Source organism: Cervus canadensis, chromosome 28 (assembly GCF_019320065.1).
Source record: "Cervus canadensis isolate Bull #8, Minnesota chromosome 28, ASM1932006v1, whole genome shotgun sequence".
Classification (NCBI taxonomy): Eukaryota; Metazoa; Chordata; class Mammalia; order Artiodactyla; family Cervidae; genus Cervus; species Cervus canadensis.
In genome coordinates, this window is record NC_057413.1 from 255,003 (window position 1) to 270,919 (window position 15,917).

Here is a 15,917-nt window from a genome sequence, read left to right on the forward strand (position 1 = left end):
AGCCTGAAAATTTCCTTTCTGTCGTGGGCTTCCAGGAAATTCTCGAGACGCTGCTTTAAAACACACACTCACAAGTTTTCCACCAGAATGTGCAGAATAAAGGGCCAACCAAATGGCTAACTGTTAAGCTATACTCAGAATAGCCAAGGGTTGGCTTTCTTGGCTCATTAAGAGAAGACGGTCACGAAAGTTCACCTGGTGTTGGGAGAGACACAGAGAGCTGGCATTTCTGGTCTGGCTGTGACAGGTCAGAGGAGGTGAAACATCCAAAGATCACGCCGTGGTTTGGTGTTCTCACAAGATCTGGTAGGTGTGCGTGCTCTGCTGGAACCAGTGAACTTGGCAGTTTCCGAGTGTGCAGTACACTCAGGTAACGACACTCCCCAGGTGCACAAGACTCCGGGCCAGGTTGCAAAGGCTGGTCTTGCAGAGGAGGAAGGGCCGGAAATGCCAAGCGAGGGTGAAAAGGCGTCCCCAAGCACGCCCTGCGAGAGACCTGAGTGGGTGGGAGCGTTGAAGCTAAGCGTAGCAGAGGCTCGGGGCCGTTCTCCCCCAGCCTACGGTGGGGAAGGTTCACGGATGCACAACTTAAATGACACTACACATCCTGGGGTTCACAGCAAACCCTCCGAACAGTCACCGCTGTTCCAGCACAGAGAAGGGCAGCTCTGCCTAGAAGACAGCAACTGGGGGCCCTGACTGACCCACCCCATTCCAGAAACCAAAGTGAAGTGTGAAGTTCAAAACAGAAAGTTTAGGAAGGTAGGTGAGAGAACTTCCACGCAGGCAGTGGAAGTGAATATGGAAGTATGAAAAAAGTTCTGTCCTTAACGTCTCTCTACCCTTTCTACACTGAGTCTTCAGACCTGTCTACCCATGGCTGTTCTGTAATTTCTCCTACTCCCTTTGAAATCAAACTCCTGCACCACGGTTGGAGGTAAGCTGTCTTGGGAGGCGGAAGTGGTGTGCTGACAAGGCTCACTAGTCCTGGGGGAGGGGTAACAACTACATAATGTCATTAACAATGATTGTCAGTAAAGAGAGGAGACCATGTGCACACACACAGACACGCACGCACCTGTGCGCCGTCCTCGGGTATCTGCCCTGAGCACAAAGATGCTTCCTGGGTTTCCGTTAGACACAGTCTATCCTCAGTTTGACTACTGTGACTTCAGTCCTTTAGAGTCTGTTAACCGCTAATTTATTAAAACACTTTTGATGGTGACCTAATTTGTTAAGAAGTCAAAATACAACAACTGGAATCATCTGAACTTCACCCTTCCCATTGTGGTGCATGTTTTAAACAACTGGGAAAGTGAGCGTTTGCCACCGTTTTCAGGTGAAAGCAACAATTTGGAGCCGTCTTGTTACCATGCCCCTCAGGCACCCCATGCCCCCAAATCCAGGGGCACTCCAGCACTCTGAGGGAACCCGCACCCGACGCTGGGCACGGGGACCAGTGCTGTGCAGCGCCAGGAGGACAGGGGCATGCCTCTGGTTCTGAGGAGGAATCCGAGTGCAGACAGCGTGGCTCCAACAGCCAGGCCAGACTTGCTCAATGACGGGCCAGCGCCTCCTGGGCCAAGCCGCGGTGTCCGCTCCGTGGACGCGTGGGGTGCCTGCCTGCTCGTGGGCTGGGCTTGTGGACAAATGGAGGGGCCAGTGCCGCTGTCGGCTTAGCATGCTGGGCCACGGCCTCCACCAGCCTCCAGGTCGTGCGCTGAGCTGGAGACCAGAGCCGGGGCAGACCCTTTGGCGCCCTTTCAAACTCCTCACCCAGAACCGTCTGCAGACAAACACCTGTGAGTTCGGAATGAGCACTAAGCTCACAGCAGCCAAGGTCACCGGAGATAGCAAGTAGCTGGGAAGCAGAACGGAGCGCACCAACGGCAGGGTGTGCACGAGGTTCCCCCGCTATCTCCCAGGGCGCACTTTTACACAAGTTTTAGAAAAAGACTCTTGGTCATAATTAGACAAAATCAGGTGAAGTGAGTGAAAAAACCTCGGATACTGTTCACAGGACCTAGAAACGGAAGTTCTGCAGACTCACAATTACGAGATGTCCACACAGTTTCCCGAACACCAGAGGGGACACAGCCTGGCAGGACCATGTGGTTAAGGAATGGGCCAGCTGATGTGACTGAACAGAAGCAACGGTGCTGCTGAGACGTAAGAAACCAAAGGGAACGCAGTGCTTGTCCAATCGTGCAAGACTTCTGGGTGCGGTTTAACGAGAGCAAAAGGGATTACAAAAGGCAAGGGGGGGATCTAGGGAGGACAGACACATACAGGGAAAGAATAAGACAAATTTGACAGAGGGAAGTTTTTCCGTATTTCATATCATTTCATACCCGACTGATGGCCGGCTGCACATCTGAGGAGAGAAGGGACTCAGTGGGTGTGGCACCTGGACACAGAGAGCAGGCAGGCCTGGAGCCCCTGTGGAAAGACTCCCAGCCAGAGAGGGAACAGTTTGATTACTATGATAATGAATTGACACTCAATTAAATATGCTCAAGCTGAGTTAGAAAAATATGCTCAAGCCATGATAATTAGAAAACATCTTCACAACTTAGCGACTGAACAACAACTAGGAGATAAAAGATCATGGCAACAATTACCAATGGTGCTAAAACTACTGATGAAAAGCTTGACAGTTTTAAAGGGTGGAGAGAGCTGATAACACTTGAATCCAGTTTTCAATCTCAACATCACAAAGAGGGGAACAATCAAACATTACGGACGTCCTGGTGACAAAATCCAAATTAAAATCAAGCCTGAAACTGATAAAGCTTCATTAATCATAAGTTCGGAAACACAAGGGGCAGAGAAACATGGCAGATGACACAAGGAGGAAACAATATGAAAACTCCAGAAAATGAGAGTATCTACAGAACCGTCTGATTTATTCAACAAATAAGCTGAAGAGAGGGCCATCAGTCAGTTCAATCACTCAGTCGTATCCGACTCTTTGCGACCCCATAGACTGCAGCACGCCAGGCTTCCCTGTCCATCACTAACTCACGGAGCTTGCTCAAACTCACGTCCATCAAGTTGGTGATGCCATCTGATCATCTCAACCTCTGTGTCACCCCCTTTTTTTCCTGCCTTCAATCTTTCCCAGCATCAGGGTATTTCCCAGCGAGTCAGTTCTTTGAATCAGGTAGCCAAAGTATTAAGAGTTTCAGCTTCAGCATCAGTCCTTCCAATGACTATTCAGGACTGATTTCCTTTAGGATTGAAAAGGCCCTAGAGAAGGGAAAAATTACTTCAGAGACACGCGAGTAAAAAGCAACACATAGACCCTGACAGGAGCCCTGATCTGACCGAACTGTCTAAACAACATTTATGAAAATTCTGGACACTGACTGTGTTCTGGAGTCTAAGCTCAGACTGCTTGCTGCAAAACAGGCCAGTAACTGAGAGGTGAGCTGTCAGGACAAGGAACGCAGCTGAATTCGGAAAGCTGGCAAACGAGAGGAGGGTGGGCTCATGCCCCAAAGGGCCTTCTTGCCTGAGTCAGGACTCAGGCTCCTTCTACACTGAAAAGGGAGAGGGCAAAGCCAAACACGTCCCTGTTTCCGTCAGCCTCCAGAGGGCATGAGTGAATTCCTCCCTGCAGCCACTCACAGGGGGCCTGGTCAGGAGGCTTTCTGTGAGCTAAACCAAAGCATTTTACTAGCTCGATGCTCATGACCCAAGAGGCAAAATTCCCAGAGATGAGCCACGTACAATCTAAGCTTACAGGCACCATCCCTTTAGTGATTAATCTGTAACAGAATACAAAAGGTTCTTTCCTACTGCAATTGGATATTTGATAAAATTAATGGATTGTTACATTTTTTTCCAGATCTGGTAATAGCATTGGGACTGTGTTTTCAAAGACATCATCCTTATCTGATCCGTGTGTGGATGAAATGACCCTTCATCCAGAGAGGGCAGGGGACTGGCCGTGAGCTCAGGGCTGCTGAAGCCGCCACGAAGTCAGCTCCGCACTTCCCTGTTCTGCTGTGATCAACCTCTAGGAATGTCCAAAATAAGTTCAAACAATGACCTTTTGCACAACAGCACATTAATTCACCCTGGTGCCAAATAGCTATCAGTTTAAGACACAATAAAATAAATACTTCAACAGATAATACATGCAATGATGAAAGTATGTAGGCCATAGGTCATCTTAAGGTTAATACATTTCACATTGAATACCATCAGAGCCAACACTTAGCTTTACTGAAAATGCTTGGCAGACACTCTGCAACCAAATGTCCAAAGCACTGTACAGTTTTACAGCACTGACAGTGATGCAGTAAACTGCTTATGAAAAAGGAAAAATGGCTGGGAAAAAAGTAAAGTTAAATAATGAAAGTGCAATTTAAAAAAAGAGGACTGACTAGGGTCATCCTCCTTTGAAAAATGTAAAACTGCCTTTCTCCTATAAATAGATGAAATACAAATTTATTAAAATCTTCCTGACAGTATTTTTGAAATGAAATTAGGAAAAACAGGTCAAGAAATTGATAAAACTACTCTGAGTTCAGCACCAGGAAAGACCACTGAGTTGGATGTCTCTTCAAAGGTGGAATTCACTTGACTGGGATCTCTTTCAGTTAAAAGCAGAATCAGTAAGGTGGCAGACTGGTCTGTGAGTAGGGCACAGGAAACCTGTGGAGGATGATCAAGAGAACGGCAGGTCACCAGGCATTACCACTTGGGTTCCACGTTAAGAGACAAGAACAGATGTGCACAGGGTCTAACAAATAGCACCAGGAATGTGATGCTCATAAAGGCGCCCTCAGAATTCTGCAAGGCTCGGTCTTCAGAATAAATCTGGAAAGGTGAAATGACACTCAGAGACCTTTGGGTTACACCTATTTTGTAAAAATCTAATTACTTCTAAATGAATAGTTCACATGGTGTTTTTGGTAACTGTTTTCTTATTTAATCACCCAAAATTCTCTTCTTCAACATTAACTGAATTAAAGGATAATTCAATCTGATATTCTGTTGAAAATACCTACTAGGGTAAAAACCAAACTTCAAATTAGTATTTTACTTGGTGTGTTTTCCCTGTCATCTCCGGCCCGAGTAATTTATGCCAAGGTGTTTCTCACTAATCAACCACCTGGTGGAGGAAATGTACTGGGGACGGCTTTCTCCACACTGGCACCCAGGAGGGCCACGGCACGGAGATGGAGACGGAGGAGGGAGGGCTGGAGACGGTGGGGCGGGGCCGGAGGGGAGGGAGAGGTGGTGGGAGTGGCGGGGGAAGCCACTGCTGGGCCCCTGTCTAGTTCCACACATGCTGTGAACTGACCCTTGAATGGCCGGCTCGGGTATTTTATAAAACACAGAACTAATATTTGGATGCTGAAATAACTCCTCTTCTTTATTAATGGGACAAAACAAACTTTTTATTTGCTCAACTCAGCTCTTATCTTTTGCCTGCACACCTGGAGCCAGCCCTGGCGGTAGACTGGGTTTAAGGAGAATGGTGTCTCCCGGCACTGCTGGGTTTCGAGTGGGGCTTCCCTGCGGGAGGGAGGAGAGCCTTCGTCCACCTCTGGGGGGATGGCGGCGCACGGGCTCTGTGCCCTTCTCCACTCCCCGCCCGGCCTGTGGGAGGCGGCGAGAGGGCAGAGCAGCTACTTGCAGGAGGAGCTGGTGAGAGCTGGGCTTGCTCGGACCCGCAGCCCCCGCTTTCCCGCAGCCCCCGCTTCCCTGCCTGCTGGCGCCTGTGTCTTTTCCTGCGATTGGTGTCAGATCGGGAGAGAGGACTGTCCTTCACCAGTTCCCGGGGCCCAGAGATTCTAATGGTGTTTCCTGCCTTTCCTTCGTGCAGGCTGAGGCAGCAATGGATGAGAGTCCCTCCGACGTGGGACACGACCACTCCTCTCTTAGGAGGATCCAAGGAGCTGTCCTCACACTTGGTAAACCTCCCCACATGCTCCAGGAAAGCATTCTCCCTAGGGGTGTGCACAGTTTGACAAGGAGTGAGATGGGTGTTTCCATGGTGGTGCTGATTTGATGAGACAAATGGCAGGCAGCCTGCCCACCAGCCCAGTGTTCTTCACTTGAGGTAAGTGCAATTAGCTCACTGGAATACAAGGGTCTGGTTAAATCACAAAAGAGTATAAGAAAAGTGTTGAGGAAAAAAAGAGACATACAACAGGCAATCAAGATACTCTTCACATGGCAGTGGAAATGCATTTACAGGCAGGAATAGGCGATCAGCCAGGATGAAGAGCGTGACTGCAGACTGGTCTCAGCCTTCGCGCCGGATCCACAGCGACCGAGGGAAGCACAGTGCATCCCACGCGAGCCGGCTGCCCTCCCCATGCACCTGGCCCCCACGCTCACAGCGTCCACCACACAGATGTCTTCCCTCCTCACAGCATCCACCACACAGATGTCTTCCCTCCCCCGGTACTTCCAACGACTACAGTTAACAGGAAAGCATTTTGAGGCAAAAATCAGTCAAGTACTTATTAAAAAATGGTTGATTTTAAATTAATCTTTTACCTTTACGAGTATATGTAAACATACATGTTCTAGATAGAAAACAAATATTTAAGTGAAAATTTAAAGAAAGATTACTTTTTTTGTTTAGTACATTTTTAAGATTTAAACTTTCAAGTGTACTTGTAAATGAGATTATTTTTAACTGAGCTAAAACTTATCAAATGCAAATACTCAGAGCCCTTAATAACTGAGGATAACAGAAAAATGACACAATCAGTTAAGTGACTCAGAACTAACCAGAATAATCTTTCCTGATATATATATACATAAAATTAAAGAGGTGATCAACCGGATTTTTTTTTAAAATTAGTACAGTGTCAGAAACTATATTTTTTTAAAATTTATTTCTAACTACAGCAATACACAGGTAGCTATATGATTTGCAAAATTCAGCTCTGAAATGAAAAATGAAATTGGAGATGAAAATTCTAAAGATAATACTAAGGTAACTGAAATTCTTTTGGAGGACTAAAGTCAAACTACTGTGGCTGCTCAGCTAGGTCTCAAAACTTCAGTCAACTTTAAAGAAACGAAAAGTTGCTCTATGACTATAAGAGACTGAGGTTCAGCTGGGGATCCAGTCAAAACCACACTGAGAACAGAACTAGATACAGCTTAGAAAAGTGAAACCGACATCGACAATTTCTAAGAGGTTTTGGCACCAGAGGAATGGCGCGTGAATGGCGGGCGGGGCAGTGGTGTGTGCACATGCCGAGGAGAGGATGCTAACCTGAAAGAAAGCACCACGGGCCTCCATGCCACACAGCCAGCAGCACCTCAATTTGCACAAAAAGCTCCCTGGGTAACCATGACGTCACTCTGCATCCATCATCACTCACACTGTGGGCTGGGAAGACGCGAGGGGCAGAGAAGGACCCCAGACCTGGACACTGAGTCAGGCCACACCTGGCAGCAGGGAAGACCCAAAGAGCCTGGCGATGCCCACCCCGCCCCCTTGCCCTCCTGAGTCCTCACAAGGACTGAGCAAGATGCACCTCAACTGTCCCTGAATAGCAGGTTATGTTGTGCACAGAGATGCCATGCAGAAACGTGCTCACATCAGGTATCCCTGACACTCATGTTTAAATCAAATGCAATTACTTATGACTGAGGGATTGCACATAGCTTCCACAGGGCACAAGCGCTAAAATGTTCACCTCAATTAAACAAATGCCAACATTCACTGTGTACTATTTGTTAAAAAGTGAACAAGATTAATGGAAACTAGAACATCACACGATTTACTTTCCTATCAAAAAACAACAGAGAAAAATCACTGCCGAAGCACAGAGCAAATACTCGAAAGATAAACTAAAGCATGACACATGTTTGCTGAGACTTGAGAACTATGAATTCCCACTGCACGACTGGAGCTTGGTGGACAGGTGGGGCCTGGGAACCAGGAGAGGCCCTGGCTGCCTGGAGGCGGCGTGGGAGGAACCAGGAGCAGGATGAGCAGGAGCCGTGCCCATGAGTGAAGGGGCATCTCTCCCAGGGGTGGGACCAGCCTGGGAGCACCCCACAGAGCACCAAGGCCAGCACGTCCATGGACCCCAGGATGGCTAGAGACATGAGAAAGACACGAGAGGACACAGGGGCCTCAGGCGGAATCTCTGAGGCGCCGCCCAGACAGCTATTTCATGCCAGACTGTAAAGTGGAACCTGTCGGGCTGTGAGTAGTCAGAGTGACAGGAGCTCAAGGGGTTCTGAGCCTGATGTCCTGGCCACCTCTCCCCCACCCTCCGGAGGGAATGAGGATTTGTCTTAAGACAGCTGAAATTTAGGAAATTGTAATAAGTTGGCTTAAAGCTCAACATTCAGAAAACAAACATCATGGGATCCAGTCCCATCACTTCATGGCAAATCGATGGGGAAACAGTGGAAACTGTGGCTGACTTTGTATTTCTGGGCTCCAAAATCACTGCAGATGGTGTCTGCAGCCATGAAATTAAAAGAGACGCTTACTCTTTGGAAGGAAAGTTATGACCAACCTAGACAGCATATTAAAAAGCAGAGACATTACTTTGCCAACAAAGGTCCATCTAGTCAAGGCTATGGTTTTTCCAGTGGTCATGTATGGATCTGAGAGTTGGACTATAAAGAAAGCCGAGTGCTGAAGAATTGATGCTTTTGAACTGTGGTGTTGGAGAAGACTCTTGAGAGTCCCTTGGACTGCAAGGAGATCCAACCAGTCCATCCTAGAGGAGATCAGTCCTGGGTGTTCACTGGAAGGACTGATGTTGAAGCTGAAACTCCGGTACTTTGGCCACCTGATGCGGAGAGCTGAATCATTTGAAAAGACCCTGATGCTGGGAAAGATTGAGGGCAGGAGAAGGGGACGACAGAGGATGAGATGGTTGGATGACATCACCGAATTGATGGACATGAGTCTGAGTAAACTCCAGGAGTTGGTGAAGGACAGGGAGGCCTGGCGTGCTGTGGTTCATGGGGTCGCAAAGAGTCGGACACGACTGAGCGACTGAACTGAACTGAGTATTAAGAGCTAAGTATACATGAGGCACATGCATTACAGGCACACAAATGACTGAAACCGCAAGGAGTTAAAGCACTTGGAGTGCGTATGAGTGTGCATGTGCACAGGTGTGCAGGGCCTGCTGCGCAACAAGTCCTTCATTTGTGAACCAGGGATTGGTTACCTGTTGGTACAAGCGTTCGGTACAGCTGGGCCCAAATCATTTGTTTGTGAATGTGCAAACTCCCAATAAACCTTCATGGTGGCACATGTCACCTGAACTGGTAAGGATCTTGATATCTCTCCTAATCTAATTTCACCCATTTCCCTGCCGCAATCGCTACTGGGATGTAACATGAACTGTGGCATATGCCACTATATTACCTTCCTAAAGCTCCCAAATGTTGAAATTCCCAAAGTCACCTAGCCCAAGAGTTTTGAAAAAGACTGCAGATCGAAAGCTCCAGAGGCTGTTGACAGACCGCCTTGAGACCAGTGATCCACCCAGGGAGTTAGGTTTGCTCATGCGAAGTCAGGAACTCAGCTTACACAGAAGGTGCATGTCATCAACGGCCCTGGATAACTGATCACTACCCCTGAGCTCATGGACTGGGCTATAAGACACTCCACCAACGTAAAGGGCAGTGCTGGGAACTAATGGACAGGATACTCCCTCGTAGATAATTATCTTGCACATAAAACACATGTAATTCCCATAGGTTCCATCTAAAACACCACGCCTACCCTCCAGGGGCCATTATCACATATGCAGAGTAGACGGCTGGAGTCTTGACACTTGAGCAGATGCCTGAGGACAAAGGACTCATGACCATATGGCAAAGGGAGGACCCTGCAGGGAGGATGTGGGAAGTCTTCCCTGTGCGCTGTGGGCAGCTGGTGAGGCCATGGGGTAGAGTGTAGGGTCAGTACTGACCACGTTGCAGATTTTACTGTAAGACACTACAAAAATTTTAAGCAAGTTTCTGACAGGATCTGACATACTGTAAAAGGATGTATTTGGGATGTGAGCTGTCATCCAGTCTGGACACAGAAAAGAATGTATACCTGAACGAACCTAATTCCCAGGGTGGATCACTGGTCTCAAGGTCATCTGAACAGCCACTGGAACTTTTGATCTGCAGTCTTTTTCAAAACTCTTAGGCTAGGTGACTTTGGGAATTTCAACATTTGGGAGCTTTAGGAACGTAATATAGGAAGGAGCATTTAGGAAGGCAATGAATGGCCTTACGGGAGAAAGATCAACTATGATCAGCTTTAGGCAGGAGGCTCAAACGTCTATAATGATGGATGGAGACTTCAGGAATTAAATACCTACAATAACATAATGATTAATCATAATAACTTAATGATTCTGACTCTCAGCTTATCCTTCTGGCATCACTGTATCATTACCCCTAATATGAACAACTTGATGCTTTCAAATTGTGGTGCTGGAGAAGACTCTTGAGAGTCCCTTGGATGGCAAGGAGATCAAACCGGTCAGTCCTAAAGGAAATCAACCCTGAATATTCATTGGAAGGACTGACATTGAAGCTGAAGCTTCCATACTCTGGCCACCTGATGCAAAGAGCCGACTCACTGGAAAAGACCCTGATGCTAGGAAAGATTGAGGGCAAGAAGAGAAGACGGCGACAGAGGATGAGATGGTTGGATGGCATCACCAACTCAATGGACATGAGTCTGAGCAAACTCTAGAAGATAGTGAGGTACAGGAAACCTGGCGTGCTACAGTCCATCGAGTTGCAAAGAGTCTGACATGACTTAGTGACTGAACAACAATATGAACAGTAACAATAAAAAAAAACATATTTAAAGAGTAAATGATGCTATCACCATCTAATAAAAGCATCACACAACAAAAAATGACAGGATATCACAACAAATCGTTGAACGAATAAAGGTAACACAACTTTCCAGCAGGTCACGGGTGCAGGCACACGCGCCCCAAAGACCTGGTATCTAATAAGAACAGAACCATGTTCACACCAGGCAACACCAACATGTTAGTAGGTGGCCTGGCTTTATGTATTCCATGGTACTTCATACAAAGAAAGAAGTATCTGATCAATCAAAAATGTATTTCTTTCAATGAGCAAGTTATTTCTAAAACATACAATACCAAGTGATCTAAGTGACATTTATTTGACGTCACACGATAATACTGGAATTGTCTGCCATCTTTCCACAGTTGAGTTTTCTCTGCTAAATGATGATGATCTTACTCCCATACCTTCTCCTTGGATGTTTCACCTCTCTGGCAACCATAACTGGGTCTTCCATAGAAGCGACCAAATGTCTTAAGTAAATTTTTTGATGAAGGTCGTAAGGTCATTGCATAAAACTGCACTCAGTCTACTGCTTCTATGCAGGTAAGAAGCACCCCAGGAAGCAAGTGTGCATTACTGAGATGATCACACACTCTGAGGTGTAATTAATTATCCTCTGGAATTTACGGTTATCTGTAAGCCATTTTAAGCACTAATAATTTAAAGTCTCCTAATCTCCAAACTATCAAAAAGTGCGTTTAAGCTAATAAAGATTTAAAAATCAAGCCAATCTCTTAGTTAAATATGAAAAGAATGGGAACAAAAAGAAAAGCATCTTAAGCATGTATCAAGAAAAGCAAATCCATATTCATGTCTCAGGATGCATGGATCTGGAGACCAGTAATCTGAAACCACCCACCTGTCGGGGGCAGGCAGTCCCTCCAGTCGAAGTAGCCAGCGTAAATGCCAGGTTCCAAGGAGCCCACGATGGGGTCTGCCTTCAGCTCAATGTAGCTTTCAAACAGCCTCTGGTCCAGATCTTTGAGTGAGGCCATGCTCACCTGTGAGCACAGCAGGAGCACACCAGTGAGACCACGCTCGCTCAAGCGCACAAGTGGGAGCACGCACAAGCGGGAGCACGCACGGGCGTCTACTTGCGGGTGAAGAAACGGCAGAACAGTGTAAGTAAACGCTGAGCAGGTCTGAACATTACTTACCGGCTTTCCCACAAAAAGGCGTGACTTTTACTTCGCCGCTGCTAATAAAGAGCACTCTAGCACGGCAGGTGCCCTGCTTCCCCACTGTCTACACAGGGCTCTGAAGCTCACTCAAAACAGTTACAGAAACATAAAATCATTGTTTTATTTTAATGTCTCCAACTTAAATTTTCTAATTTACTATTGAAAAAACTTTTTTGGTAAGAATACTTTGTAAAAATTAGAACTTCTGAGGAAAAAAAATTACAGAAAAAAAGCCCTGTTATTTTCATTTCAAAGATGACAGAAAGAGCACTTTTAACTGAGCCAGTGCTATAGAAATAAACTCATCAAACTATGGTGTGTGTGTGTGTGTGTGTGAGACAAACTGCTGGGTAAGACAGGCTCAAGGAAGGACTGTACAAGGCTCTAAGACGAGGAACAGAGCCACTATTTTGTAGTTGTATTAAAAAAACAACAAAATTTTAACTAGAATAAATAAAAACAGCAAAAAAAATTATATACAATTAAGCTAAAAATAATCAAATATGCAAAACACATTGCCTATGGTTCAAGTGACTCAATCTTTAAAACTGCTTGCTGTAAACGAGCTTCCCTGAACTTAAAAAAAAAAAAAACCTGTCCTTTCTCCACCTCCATGCTGAAATATTGGAAAGAGATTTACAGGTGTCACAGAAAACCTCACTCAAGAACTGAATGCCACACAACTAAAAGATTCCACATGCCACAACTAAGACATGGCTCAGCCAAATAAGCAACACATAAATAAAAATAAATATACATGTATAAAAAAGAGAGTCTTCCCTCCCTGGCCTGTGAGTGTCTCAGGAGATAGGAGAGGTTGGGGCTGGGGGCCCCATCCCATCCATCTCTCTCTAGGCATTCGACTTTAAAAAGTAATTTAACGCCAGACTTTAATGGCTATTATAACATTCTTGGGTAGATCAAAAATATGCAACTATCCAAACTGTAAATTAGATCATTCTTTTAAAAAGACTGGCACAGAGTATAACAGCTTTTTATATATGTAAGGATCATTCTTTGGATTTATGTAATTACAGCTACTGCAGTAAAATTATAAGCCAAAGTTTATTAACCATACAGCTCTGGTTTTCCCTTCTCAAAGGGCTCAGAGACTGGCCTGCAGCCTCTGAGACCCTTTAAAGAGAATGTTCTCGCCAATGAGCATCTGAGAAAGTGTTAACCTGCCAAGCAAGGAAAGACATGCAAAAGAAAACACCACAAGGGGATGTTTCCTATCAAATGCGAACTAATCAGCAGTGACAGCCAAATGTAAGGGCGCTGCTTCTGAACAGCAACCTGGCAGGCAGAGTCTGCCAGGAGGGAGCCTCTGCAGCAGCAGTTCACTTCCAGGAATTTACTGTGAGGAAGGGAGGAGGGTGATGTGGCCAGCATTCCCTCTCAGTGACAGCCACAAAGTCACCTGAAGGTTCCCAGCAGGAAAAAGTGAAAACAAGAATTTTACAATGGCACATCCAACAGTAACAAATACTATAAAGCCATAAAAGTCACATTTATAAAAATGGGAAAGTGCTCAAACAGAAGAGCCAATACAAAAAGATATATTCATTATAAACTGAATTCAGAATATTGTTTCATATTTTAATGACATATAGACACAGGTCTATGTAAGATACTAATTACTATATATTCTAAAATAAGAGTGTTTATCTTTCGTGGATTACAGGTGATTAAAAAAAAACTTTTTTAGATTTGTATTTCTCCTTTTAAAAAATGATTAGGTCTTAATTAAAAAAAAAAATCATTTATTTTTGGCCGTGCTGACGTTCCCTGTTGGGCGGGCCGTCTCCAGTTACGCTGAGCGGGCTTCTCGCCGCGGCTCCTCATACTGCACAACATGGGCTCCAGAGCGTTCCAGCTTCAGCAGTCGTGGTACACGGGCTTAGCTGCCCTGAGGCACGTGGAATGTTCCAGACCAGGGATTGAACCTGTGTCCCTGCACTGGCAGGTGGGTTCTTAACCACTGGACCACCAGGGAAGTCCAGAGGTCTTACTTTTACAATAAGGGAAAAAAAATGCACGATAAAAAAAATCTCCAACACTTGAGACTGGGAGGCGCTGGCACCGCATGTGGACACGCATGGGCACACGGGTCTCCACAGCACAGCCCAGCGGAGGCCTCCAACGGGGCTCATGCCAAAGGAGTGTCTCGCAGCGAAAGATGGTTTGGAAATGCTGACAGTTTCGTGTTTATTATTTAATGCTGTTTTATGAAGTTCAAAATGATATACATTTAAGCAACCAGCGTCTGATCCTATTCCTCTGGTGTCTTCTCATAGAAACAATTTTGTCCTTTATTTTAGCACAGGCATGATGCCAGAAGAGCTGGCACTCTGGACTCAGCCTGAGAGGCCTGCTTTGTTAACTTCCCTCTCTCTGAGCATCTTTCTGCATGAAAAACAGAAAGAAATTAATTTCCTTAATTACTTCAGAGAGCTATTTTCATCAAACAAAACTGTGTAAAAAAACCATTCCAGTTTTAAAGGATGAAAAGGGAAAAAGTGAGTTAGTGGCTCAGTCGTGTCCGACTCTGCAAGCCCATGGACTGTGGCTCACCAGGCTCTTCTGTCCATGGGATTCTTCAGGCAAGAACACTGGAGTGGATTGCCATTGCCTTCTCCAGAGGATCTTCCCAATCCAGGGATCCAGCCTGTGTCCCCTGCACTAAAGGCAGATTCTTTACTGCCTGAGCCACCAGGGAAGCCCCAAAGGATAAATGATCATTAAATTTTAATGAACTCCTAACAAGCATGATTATTTATGTAAAAATTAATTCCATTCTTACAGATGAAGAGTAAGATTAAGGGAACTAAAAAGGCCAGTGAAGCTCTTCATGAAACAGAATGCAGAAGGAACTGTGTCTGGAGAAACTTTGGCCAAGTCCCCGAGCACGGCTCAGGGGAGACCTGCGAGAGGCGGGGTCCGGGGGGAGAGGACGCCCAGCAGCAGCTCCGAGGGGCCTTCCCTCTGACCGCAGAGCAGAGCATGGATGACCAGTGTTCAAGGTATCTGAATGCCCTGGACTGCTCTCGGATCTGGGCCTCCGGAGTTATGTTACCTGAGAAGGGAACCATGAAAAACAGGGGCAGCTGGCAGCTTTTTTACCTTAATGCAAGAAACATGTTTTACTTCACTGTCATCATGAAATTAATAAATCCACTCATAAAAAACAGAAACAGCACAAAGACTATAAATCTAGTTTACTGTCTATTCCTTTAATGCTCAGTTGAATGCTTTCAAAATATTCAATTCCAAATTCTGAGTGCCACAAATAGCACCGCCCAGATCCTCAAATCACCTTGGTTTCAGAACACAAGAGCCTGGACAAAGACTGGGAAGGACACAAGAGCCCACCTGCATGTCAATTTCCTTCTGCTTCTTACTGACACAGATTCAATCTACAGAAAATCCCCACTTAAAACTTACAAAAAATGCTCAAAATTCTCCAAGCCAGGCTTCAACAATACATGAACCATGAACTTCCAGATGTTCAAACTGGTTTTAGAAAAGGCAGAGGAACCAGAGATCAAATTGCCAATATCCACTGGATCATCAAAAAAGCAAGAGAGTTCCAGAAAAGTATCGATTTCTGCTTTATTGACTATGCCAAAGCCTCTGACTGTGTGGATCACAATCAACTGTGGAAAATTCTGAAAGAGATGGAAATACCAGACCACCTGACCTGCCTCTTGAGAAATCTGTATACAGGTCAGGAAGCAACAGTTAGAACTGGACATGGAACAACAGACTGGTTCCAAATAGGAAAAGGAGTACGTCAAGGCTGTATATTGTCACCCTGCTTATTTAACTTATATGCAGAGTACATCATGAGAAACGTTGGGTTGGATGAAGCACAAGCTGGAATCAAGATTGCTGGGA

The 15,917-nt window shown here is 45.7% G+C and overlaps 1 protein-coding gene across 3 annotated transcripts in view; it reads right to left on the bottom strand.

Annotated features, from left to right (window-relative positions):
• The window catches only part of EXOC2 (exocyst complex component 2), a 117,146-nt gene that overhangs the window by 19,903 nt on the left and 81,326 nt on the right, over positions 1-15,917 (bottom strand). For 2 of the 3 annotated variants that reach the window (XM_043449221.1, XM_043449222.1), the window contains one exon: positions 11,699-11,840. The exons of the other annotated variant lie outside the window; for it this stretch is intronic. In XM_043449221.1, the coding sequence (XP_043305156.1) occupies positions 11,699-11,840 (142 nt within the window). The remainder of the gene's footprint in view (positions 1-11,698; positions 11,841-15,917) is intronic. 3 annotated transcript variants of the gene reach the window in all.